Source organism: Misgurnus anguillicaudatus, chromosome 3 (genome assembly GCF_027580225.2).
Source record: "Misgurnus anguillicaudatus chromosome 3, ASM2758022v2, whole genome shotgun sequence".
In the NCBI taxonomy this organism is placed as follows: Eukaryota; Metazoa; Chordata; class Actinopteri; order Cypriniformes; family Cobitidae; genus Misgurnus; species Misgurnus anguillicaudatus.
Window position 1 is genome coordinate 9,864,297 of NC_073339.2, and position 12,068 is coordinate 9,876,364.

At 36.4% G+C, this 12,068-nt stretch overlaps 1 protein-coding gene across 1 annotated transcript; it reads left to right on the forward strand.

The window, feature by feature from the left end:
• Nucleotides 1-2,567: 2,567 nt before the first annotated feature.
• Nucleotides 2,568-12,051, forward strand: LOC129444141 (RING finger protein 122). Its single transcript, XM_055204557.2, has 7 exons — nt 2,568-3,286; nt 3,319-3,389; nt 5,455-5,605; nt 6,322-6,364; nt 6,986-7,027; nt 11,126-11,208; nt 11,333-12,051. The coding sequence occupies exons 2-7, from the start codon at nt 3,365-3,367 to the stop codon at nt 11,454-11,456; spliced, it is 468 nt and encodes a 155-aa protein (XP_055060532.1). The 5' UTR covers nt 2,568-3,286; nt 3,319-3,364; the 3' UTR covers nt 11,457-12,051.
• Nucleotides 12,052-12,068: the final 17 nt, after the last annotated feature.

Below are 12,068 nucleotides of genomic sequence, written 5' to 3' on the forward strand. Positions count from 1 at the left end.
TTAAAGTTTCAAAATGTTCAGAACATTCACAATAGTTGCGCATTTGACATTGGTGGTGAATGCTGACCGAGGGCTCCACAAAAGCATAACAGTGCCATGAACATTGTCTACACAGCATGTGCTTCAAAAGCCCCACAACAGCTTTGTGCCAAAGACTGAAATGCAAAAAACTGTGGCACACTTAATTTCCATTGTATGCGTAACAGCACAAGGGAAAAATATGTAAAATATTTTTTCACTTGAAGGTTTGAAATGACAGGAGTGTGAGCAGATAAGTGCAAGAAAATTCATCCATGTTTTATGTATTTACCTATCTGTATATCTAAAACAACATTTTGTAATGTTTTGCTTAAAACAACTAAAGCAAATGGGGTAAATATAATCAATTTCGATTAAAAAGATTATTTTAATGCCCCTGGCAAACAGCATTTTCTTCACACATAAACAATAACATCTACTTTTGTAATATTGTAGTATACTGTAGTATATTATAGTAATTACCACATTTTGTTAATGTCTACTATAGTATTCGGTATTATACCACAGGGCTGTTGAATGCTTTATTCTGATGGTGGAGAAATGTTCCATAGATGTGGATTATTTTTCTCTAAACCGCACACCTAACCTGTCAAATGTCTAAAAATAGACACCAGAGCAATGTTTGTTGTAACCATGAATTATTTGAAAATAATGCGACTTGGTCAAATTCAACGGCCCGTCATCAATTATTCCTTACATATTAACTACTGCTTAGGCAATTGATAAAGAGTGTAGTATACGTTAATATAAACCAAGGTTTAAAAACACTATAGTTTCTAGAAATGTTACTACACTTTACTTAGTAAATTATTTACTTTAGTAAATAACTGGTAACACTTTACAATAAGGTTCATTAGTTAACTACATTGGTTAACATGAACTAATAATGAAGTGCACTGATACAGCATTTATTAATATTTGTTAATTTCAACAATTACTTTATTCAAATCTTGTTAACATTAGTACATGCACTGGGAACTACGTGAACAAACAACAAAAAGCTTTGTTTCTATAAACTAACATTAATAAAGATTAATAAATACTGTAACAAATGTATTGCTCATTGTTTGTTCATGTTAGTTAATACATTAACTAATGTTAACTAATGAACCTTATTGTAGTTTTACCAAATAACTTTATAGGATTTCTCTAAAAGGACAAAATAAAATTGTGTACATGTAAGATAAAATTGTTTTTCCACTTGAAAAATACTGTAGTATACTTTATTTGCTATAGTAAACTGTAGTAAATTGTAGCATATTGTAATAAACTAGTAATTACTTCACTTTGTTAATGCATACTATTCTGTTGTATTAATTGTAGAGATTTGAAAAACTAGTAAATACTTATTTCTAATGTTTACTATAGTAACATTCAAAACACTATAGTATCAAGGAATGTTACTGCAGTTTACTTTAGTAAGTACTAAAGTATAAAATGTTTTTTTTTATGTGTTTCAAGCCTAAACAAGGTTGTTTCAAGCGCAAAATTGTCTTAGTATAGGCCAGTGCTTCTCAAACTGGGGGCCCTGAGATGGTGCAAAGGGGGCCCCAGTTTTATGAAATTTTATAAAATATATTAATTTATCATAAATTCTGTGGAATTAAACCTCAAAAATATAAGGCTATTAACCAAAAGCAATACATTTTATAATTTTATATGTTTTGTTTAATTCAAATTTTAATTTTAGAATTTTTTATGTCATAAATTTTGGTTGGGGGGCCACGAAGGGCACAAGGGGGGACCACCGGGCACAAGGGGGGACCACCAGACACAAGGTGGGTCGCACGCTGAAAAAGTTTGAGAACCACTGGTATAGGCTACTTAAGTATTTTTTTATAAATGGTTTAATTGGATGCATGTGCGTTGTCGCAGTTACGCGTTTGGACTGAACTTAACTTCCGATCTTTGTTCGTTTAATGGTCTAACTAGTGGCTAAACTGAACTCTGGAGCAAACTCAGTGTAGTTTTTGATACGCTTTAGCTATGACCTTTTGTTATCAATTATTTGCGGAGTTTACCGGAATTTACGTTTGTTTCACGAGGGCGGTTTGTTTATGTTGGTACTGCTGTAAATTTCTAGATAATATAGTAAATATTAAAACAAGTATACTACAGTGTTTCTTCATAAAATCTACAAAAAACGATTGTTGCAGTAAGAAAGCTACAATCATTCACTACTTTATCAAAAACCTTTTAGTGGATTAAGTTAGTAGGTCAGTCAGTAACATGATCTATATCTGATCTAATGCACTGCGCCTATTTGTGTCACTCTCGCTTTTTCACTCTCTGGTTTTTTCTGTCACCTTTCGGGTTTTGTTTTGCAGTTGCAATGCAGTTGTCATTCTTACTTCCTTTTCAGTGTTGCAAGTTACCCTTTGAGACACACAGAGGCCATCCTGTGACTGCAGAGAGAGAGAGAAAGAGAAAAAAGAAAGAGAGAGGGAGAGAGAGAGAGAGATTGGAGGAGGGGAATATCGCAGGAAGGGAGGGAGGGATTGGAGGAGAGCGTTGCGAGGCAAACCATGATCACATGAGCAGAGATCTGTTTACAAACTGAAACTGTGTGTGAGAGAGAGAGAGAGACAGACGCATCTAACCTTACCACAGACAGCCATAATCAACATCTGAACCGAGCAGCTCGCGCACGCACGCGGATATTTCAGCAATGATTTGAGCAACGTTGGATAATAATCGGTCTTTTTTCTGCGCTTTTGATGGTAGGATTGAAACAGCAGATGGTTTTAGCAGGAGAGAAACAACACTCCCACACATATAGACGCAAACACACATAGATGGTGGAAATTATTGTCCTCTTCGTTTTTTTGTTTGGGTTCTCCAAAGGGCCCGATGTTGGATAAAGGATTACACACCGCCCGAAAAAAATCAGTTTGACGGAGATCGAGATTAAAGAAGAGGAACTGGTGATTTAAGACAACACAAAGAATTGAATTCGTTGAGATTTCCTCACCTTGTATGGACTGTCAGTTTTGGATCTATGGATGCTGTCACAAAACGATTGAATTATTAAGGAATTTTGCGTATGACAACACGGGAGGATTTGATTTAAAGGGCCATTCGCTCATAAACTCGTCCACGAAGACAAGGCGACTATCAAGGGCACAATATGCTCCCTTTGTCTCCGTAACAAAGCACACTGTGCATATTCACATCACCGTGTGCGTTTGTTCTTCGACTTTGGCATAAAAGTGGAAATATAAGCAGTACTTCCCAAAATTGTTCTTGAATTGAGACTCGATTTGTGCCTCCTGCCCCAGCATTGCCTGTTTTTGACAAGCACTGAATTTGCTTGGAGTCAGATTACATGCAACCATTCCAATGGTGTAACGGTGAGTGGCCTTCCCAAAAAGCTAAAGCTGTTCTTGAGTTTTGTTTTCTTCTCTTTCCAGCATTAGTCATTGGAGTGGGATGTTGAAACCAGTTTGGAGAAGTCAATGTGTTTTTAACTAAAGGGAAGTATTGTAAAGGTCAAGATTGGGGAAATATATGCGTTGGCCACTATGTTGTTGGGCTTTTGCGCCTCTGAAAATTGATAGGTCGGGAGTTTAGTGTTTTATTTTTAGATGTAAGCACGGATTCAACTGTAACAGGTCAAATGTTGCGGTATAAGTTTTAGTCATGCACAGGAAATACAGGAAAACAGCCATTAGCAAAAAGTAACGTGTTGGCATATGGTGTATAAGTACAATCCTATATTTTTTTTGCAGAATAATTCAGTAAAAGAGTATATTTAACCCTTTAAATACATTTAAAATTTAAGTTCTGTTGCCTCAGTTTATGGAAAATATATTTTTTGTACTGATCAAATGATAAATGACACAAATTTACAATAATCTCTATGCAAGCCCCCCCTCCATGTGGGCAGGGTCTAAAATGAACCTTTCTACAAATTCATACCAGGGGATTCCTTCAGACACCACATTAAAGGGATAGTTTACACAAAATTGAAAAATTTGTCATTATTTTCTCACCCTCGTGTCATTTTAATGTCTTTCTTTGTTCTTTATAACCTATATCCCTTTAAAGAGCATTTAACACACTATAAAGACTGTGAACTATGTACTGAATTGAGTTACACCGTTAAACAGTTTTTCCTCTTCAGATATCATCAGGATTATTTGGGCGGGGTTAAAAGGGTGGCTCTATGACGCACCGGAGCCACCATGCATGGCCCCGCCCCTAACACAATCGCGAGCATCTATTCAGCTGCATTTAAAAGTTGAGAGAGATGTCAGGTTTCCCGCGAATGGGCGTGGCTACGCCGCCAGCGGACACGCCCCCACCGTTTAAGAGCATAGAATCCTGCTTATTTTTCTTAACGCTTATTTTATTTACTTGCTGTTTTTCGTTATTCAAATTTGGCTGGATGTTTAATACCACATTTATCTGTGGTGTGACACATTTAATATCAGACTTCACACAGAATTTAAACTTGTTAGCCTACATTGTAGGGCTGGGCAGAAAAATCGATTTTTCGATTAATCGTTTTTTTTGCGCGATGTTACCAAGGAGGGAGAGGCGAGCCTGTCATTCTTTCATTCAGGGCTTCAAACGGCGGTTTTAGGTGCTTCATCGACGTTGATGCCACCTTCACATAAAAAGTAAGAGGTATGGAAGAATTTTAGATTTCGCAAGCAAGACGACAACTATAGTGTTGTGGCTTTTAATTTTTTTTATTAATAACCCACTTGTAAACTTATGTTCACTGTTATTTTTTTATTAATATAGTATTTATATTAAATCTATATTCATTGAGCTGAATCGAGAATCGAGTATAAAAACCGACCCGAGAACTGGAATCGAAAATTGAATCGAGAATCGAATTGATTTGATAGCTTGTGAATCGAAATTGAAGCGATCTGGAACATCTGAATGGATACCCAGCCCTACTACATTGACAGTCCCTTACAAAAATTAACCATGTTTTTTTTGTGGTAAAAGTGTAGTATGTTTGTGTATTGATTACTATTAGCAAAACCATAATTTTACTACAGTAACCAAGGTGTAACTATCGTTTTAGAAAACTATATTTATTATTTTGTTGTAACCATGGTTTTACTACAATAACCATGTTTTTTTGTTTTTAACTATAGTAAAACCATGGTTAATTTTCGTAAGGGGTCTATTGCAAATAAAGACTTCACGTGATTACAAAACTGTAATGTTTTATTTGCGTACGATTATAATAATGCACACAGCACACACATGACTTCTCTAAGGACCAGATGGTGGTTTGTTAGAGGTGATCCCACGGTTGTTCTTATTTGTTTGTTCATAACTAATTACCCAGAATTCCCTTGGCACTAGGTGGGCGTACTAGAGGACTGTTTTTCCTGTTTGGTTTTCGTGCAAAGCTTCAGGCCTACCGATTTAAATAACTGTGTGTGTGTGTAGGCTGCCTCTGTGGTCTAGGGTTGCAGCATTCAGACTGTGATATGTCAGAGGAAGACATCTACCGCCTGCCGCTCAATGTGTACGTCATAGTACTGGGCATCGGCATGTTCATCTTCATGTTGAGCGTAATCTTCTGCTGCTATCTGTTCAGGCAAGAACACACACACAAACACGTCTGGTTTATTATCGCTGTGGGGACTTTCCATAGAGATAATGGTTTTAATACTGTACAAAAACTGTATATTCTATCACCTTCCCCCAAATCTATCCCTAAACCTAAACCTCAGAGTAAACCTTTATTTTTAGACTGTCAAAAAATATTATTTTGTAAGTTGAAATCCCCACTGGGATACGAAAGCATGCACACACACACACACACACACACAACTCTGCTGATACCTGTTAGACACATGAAATATCTCAGGCCCTGTAAATACTTGTAGAATTAGTTTTAGACATATACATAAAACTTTAATAAGTTATTCGTATACATCTATTCCATATATAAAGGCTTCAAACAGTATTTGGAGACTTGCACTTAAAAAGTGTCTTTGCAAAACATTTTTTTTTTGGCACATAAATATTATTATTATTTTGGCAAAAATTTATGGCAAATTAAGCCAAAATTAAAAAGTCTGAGAAAAAGTTTAGCATTTTTAGTTTCATGTTCTGTTTGGTCATTTGTATCTAATGCAAAGACTTTCAGACATGTTTCAAATACTTTGAAAGCTGTCATATAACGACGCACATAATCGCGACATCTCTCTTGAACTTTAGCACCACACACTTTAATGTTGCACTGTAACGTTGCATGCATGCTAACTCAGAATGTGTTGAAGTGTTTATTTACCTTTTTTTGCTTTACAGGTTAAAACAGCAAGGTACAAGGGAACAGTACAGCTACAATGAGGTAGGCACAACACATAGTACACATAGAGTCGTAAGGTTAAAAATAAACATAGCATAGTCTTTGCAATCGTGATGATGAAAGGATGACCTTCGTGAAACAGTATATATATATGCAACACTTGTCAACTTGTACAAAAGTTGTTACTGGACTTTCAAAAGATACATATTTGTACCTAAATGGTACATATTAGGATACTGCCCCGGTGACAGCTTTGTATCTTTATTTTTTTACAGTGAAGTATGATGCACAAAATGTGACATTCAGAAAATAATACAGTATTCTTTTAAGTACCTTGTTGCATATATCACATTGGTATATATTATTTACATGTATGCATTTACTGTGCATAAAATAGTTACATTATAAAAGAATATGTGTTTCTGGGTATTAAACTGTCCTTGGCATTGCAAGTGCCAACTAGTTGAGTCAGAGAAACAATGTATCATCGTATTACCATCTAAACCATCCATGTTACTGGCACTGTACTTGTTGTAATTTAAGTCACATCATTCAAACCAAATCTTTGGTTTCTCAGTCTTTGGTCTGGAAAAGTTTGAGTTATATGGAAAAAGTTATTATTGAGTGCAGAAAAGAATGGCATATTTTCATTTTATTTTATAGGTGGTGTTGAAAGGAGCAGGAAAGAAGTTGAGCCTGCTGGGAGTAAGTATAACAATAATGTGCTCTGTAGTTCGGCTGTGCATTTTAAAGGGATAGTTCACCCAAAAATTTAAATTATTTCATCATTATCTCACTCTCATGTTGTTACAAACCTGTATACATTTCATTGTTCTGATAAACACGAAGGAAAATATTTTGAGAAATGTTTGTAACCAAACTGATCAGAAGCCCCATTCACTTCCATAATACTATGGAAGTGAATGGGGCTCATGAATGGTTTGGTTACAAACATTCCTCAATATATCTTCCTTTGAATTCATCAGAACAAAGAAATTTATACAGGTTTCAATTTTTTTTTTGGGTGAACTATAGCCCTTTAAAGCTATTCTATATACTGATTGCTTTTTTATAGCATTTCATTTGAAAAAGTAGTTTTTTTACTTCAAAGAAATAGTATTTTCTCATCTCAGGCCTAAACTGCCATGAACATTGTGTGACCACTTAAACAAATATTGTTTTAAACTTAATAGCCAATGACAGCAGCTTGACACATAAAAAGGGATAATAAAAGGTTTTTCGTCAGGTTTAACACCTTAAAAGGTTTTTTGAAATTGTAGAAGGTTTTGCAGACTATTAAATATAAGAAAGAAAGGATTTTTTTAAGAAACGTTGACTAAAAGATCATTTGGGGAACTAAAAAGGTTCTGTGGAACTTGTTTCATAACAGGCTTATCATCCGATTTCGTCACAGCATTATTTATAGTCAGTTTTCGTGGTTTGTGCAAACATTTATTACTCTAAAAACTGACCACCGGGTTTTTTAACTGTTGCATATGGTAGTATACAAGTCTAAACATAACGAAATAGTGACAAAGGTAAACGAAACCATTGTTTGAACAGTGTGGGCAATCATACGGTTGTTTTTAAAAGAAATGTCACAGCAGTTGACAGGGTTGAACAGAAGTTAAAGGGCAGAGAACTAATTCTGCACTGTGTGAAAACTTGGTAAAACAAATTAAATAGGCAGTGAAAACATGATTTTTAATTTAATAAAAATAATTTATTTAAATTTTTTTAAAAAGAACAATTAAGCAATATGTCTTATTAGTTCAAATTAGTTGACATAAAATACTTGTACAAAATGTAATTTATTAATCTTAAATTATGTTTATTACTAGATTTACGAATACATTTTTTATTTTTTAAATCAAAATGATCTTTTAACATTATTCATGGACATTATACTAACATGAGCAAACAATAAATATTTGCATTTGTATTAACTAACATTAACAAAGATGAATAAACATTATCGGGTGGTTTCCCGGACAGGGTTAAGCTCAAGCCAGGACTATGCCTTAGTTTAATTAGAAAATATATCTAGTTAAACATGCCTTACTAAAAACATTACTTGTGTGCATTTTGAGGCAAAACAAAGGTCACTGAAGTATTTTAAGATATGGCAGTGCAAGTTGTTTTCAGTTTGGATGGCTCTTACATTTATTTTAACCCAGGACTAGTCCAATATGTGACCGTGGACCACAAAACCAGTGATAAGCGGACATTTTTGGCAAATTGAGATGTATACATCATCTCAAAGCTAAATAAATAATATTTGGCCGAGATACAACAATTTGAAAATGTGGAACTTGATGTGCAAAAAAAATCGAAATAATCTTTTACATTTTAATCCTTTAATTTTTCTTATTTAAAAGCGTTTTTGTGCTGCTGCGCATTCATGTATGTGATAAGCAAACCCGCATTTTCGTCCCGTTTATAGGCGCATATTACTAACGCGCTCTTTAAATAACAAAAAACATATTGCACCATTTACTTTAGACTTCATACCAGGTTTTAGTTGGTCAATGGCATAGTCTATTTTAGTTGCCTCAAAATAGCAAAGCTCCAACAATGCGCCTGAACACATCTCGTTTTCAGACCAGAACGCCAATGGGCGCTACTCCATTTGCTATTTAAACAACGTGGCGCTAAACGTGAAAATGATAATTGCGCTGGGTTGAAACTAGAAAAAAACACTTGCGTCACGCATTGCGCTAGATGTATGATAGAGGCCTTAAAAGTTCAAAGTCTAAAAGTTTGTATAGAGCAACGAATATAAATGAAAATGTTTGTTTTAGTGTCCTTTAGAGACTTACGCTTTAATGAACTTGTTGACTGAATGGGGGAGGTTGTAAGCTTTTACATAAACCAAACTTAAATGGGAAAACCCCAAGAAACGGGGAGCAAAGCAAAGTTTGTACGCGAGTTTATGGCCAGTTTTGATCGTGATTTTGCCGCATCACTCACAAAAGTTTTGATATATTTATGGTAGAAAATTTACAAAATTTGACCCATTCAATGTATTTTTTGCTTTTATACCCGTGCAACTTATGACTGGTTTTGTGGTCCAGGATCACATATTATAGAATTCATTGTCAGTAAACGTTAGCTAATGCATTAAAGGGATAGTTCGGCCAAAAACGATATTAAACTCATGATTTACTCACCCCCAAGCTGTCCGAGTTGCATATGTCCATCGTTTTTCAGACAAACACATTTTCGGATATTTTAGAAAATATTTTAGATCTTTCGTTTGATTAAATGTAATGTTACGGGGTCCAGCAACAGTCCACGACCCCCAAGTCCAAAAAAAGTGCGTCCATCCCTCACAAACCAAATCCAAACAGCTCCAGGACGACAAACAAAGGTCCTCCGTGGGCAATCCGCGCGGCGCCGCCGTAGAAACATCCACATCCAAAACGTCATTAACCCTACAAACCAGCTTCCGGCAGCGCCGCCATCCTAGACTCAGGAGAGAGTATTAGCGTAGTGTACGCACTTTTCTTAGTGACGTATGACAAATTTGGAGGGCGGGGGCACAGAGCAGCAGCAGAGAAACTCTGTACGCTGCGTAAGCTCTCATCCTGAATGCGCATCACTCTAAGATGGCGGCGCTACCGGAAGGTAGTTTACAACGCCAACAACATTCCAAATATGGATATTTCTACAACAACACCGCACGGATTACCCACAGAAGACCTTTGTTTGTCGTCCTGGAGCCGTTTGGATTTGATTTGTGAAGGATGGACGCACTTTTTTTGGACTTGAAGGTCGTGGACTATTGCTGGACCCCGTAACATTACATTTAATCAAACGAAAGATCTAAAATATTTTCTAAAATATCCGAAAATGTGTTTGTCTGAAAAACGATGGACATATGCAACTCGGACAGCTTGGGGGTGAGTAAATCATGGGTTTAATATCGTTTTTGGCCGAACTATCCCTTCAATAATTGCATTTAATATTGATTTAAAGGTGCAATGTGTTTTTTTAGCGACATACAGCGGTGAAATTGCGAATTGCAACCAACCTCAATTTCGAAACGCAAAGAGAAGCTACGGTAGCTGACACAGGAAAAACATGTAGTTGTAGGGACGAAACGTGCTCTGTAGAGCAGTTTGTCCACTTAGTGCTACTGTAGAAACATTTCGGCGACTTCCATGTAAGGGGACCAGCATTGTATAAAAACGGCTCATTCTAAGCTAATAAAAACAATACAGTTTATTATTTAAGGTCTTTATACACCACTGATAATATAGTTATGTATATTTTATTGCATTTTGGTCAAGAGATCCTTCTAAAAGTACCACATTGCACCTTTAAGTCTGTCAAGCAATATTTTTAAAATAATGTAACCACATTCCATGTCCTGTTATTTATATCAGTAGTGAGTCACTAAAACATACACACAGAAATATCAGCATTTCCTGTGAATGACCCAGACACCATTTCTAAATGAAAGAGATTAAAAACATCAGCTTCAGATCTCCTAATCGGTACATTAAACATTTCTTCCAAACACGAATAATAACGTATTCATTTGAGTAGTGCAAACCTCAGGGGAAATTCTTGATTATGCAAAGAAACCTTGCAGGATTTTCTGGTCCTCTCTACCATCTGATGACCTGGAGTCATAAGCCAGTTTTCAGTAAGATAACGCCCCATTTTGCAGTGTAAAAGTGTGTTGCTGAACAAACAAAAAACAAGTCTTCGATCTAGATATGTAAATGTCGAAATTCATGTTGACTCATTTTTGTGAGAATGAGGGAAGCTAAAGTTGTTTTGACTTTTATTTCACAGCAGCCCTGTGCCGTGTGTCTGGAAGAATTCAAGACCAGAGATGAGCTGGGGGTGTGCCCCTGTTCACACACCTTCCATAAGAAGTAAGTTGCATTTAATCAGGAAGATGCGTCATAGTCACGTATGCCAATAATCTGCAACCGCAGAATTCCACGGAAAGCTGCAGCTGGGAAAATCATTTAAAGTACGTCTTCTTTAAATTCACAGGTGCCTGTTGAAATGGTTAGAGATCCGTAGCGTCTGCCCGATGTGCAATAAACCAATCATGCGCCTGCAGAATGCCGACACCCCTCGAGGAGCAGAAGGGGTCCAAGACCCCGAAGAAGTGTGAGCCCCCAAACTGCACGGCCCACGGCCAGATTAGCACTCTCTAGTCCTGCGATTGTCGGAACGTGTCACGTGATCGGCCACGGCTCTCCAAAAGCCGCCTGTATGCACCGCCACAGAGGAGCAGATGAACTCCAGACAAGAACGTTCAACCTCCACTAGTGATTAAGTACCATATTGCCAGTAGCCAAACATAATAATCTCCTATATATTGTGCCACAATTTGCTCTTAGTATCACGCAGAGGATCTTGCATGCCGGGTAATGGACGTCAAACGAGAGGTAAATATCTCAGGAGTTTGCCTTATAGGGGCTCTATCCAAGCAACAAATTTAAACATCCACAATTAAACTCCAGCTGTCTGCGGACAGATATATACGTATATATATGATAATAGGGTGTAGGTATAGTGCACTGTCTGTTTGACCGGTACTACGGATCTTTATTCAGATCTTGTGTAGTCCTTCAAGAAATATTAGATGTATAAACCGTAACCAGCAGTTTTTATCCAACATTGTGCTCATTTGCTTGAATTGTTTCCTTTTAATTGTTATTTTGTATTGTTTGTTTTTAAATAAAACGTCATGGTTTTGTGGTTAATGCTTTTCGATAACTGT

Excerpts from the sequence above, each read along its gene's own strand:
- LOC129444141 (XM_055204557.2), top strand. The coding sequence starts at position 3,365 with ATGCAACCATTCCAATGGTGTAACG. Across the intron at positions 6,365-6,985 it reads AACAGTACAGCTACAATGAG|GTGGTGTTGAAAGGAGCAGG; the intron begins GTAGGCACAACA and ends TTTATTTTATAG. Across the intron at positions 7,028-11,125 it reads AGAAGTTGAGCCTGCTGGGA|CAGCCCTGTGCCGTGTGTCT; the intron begins GTAAGTATAACA and ends TTTATTTCACAG.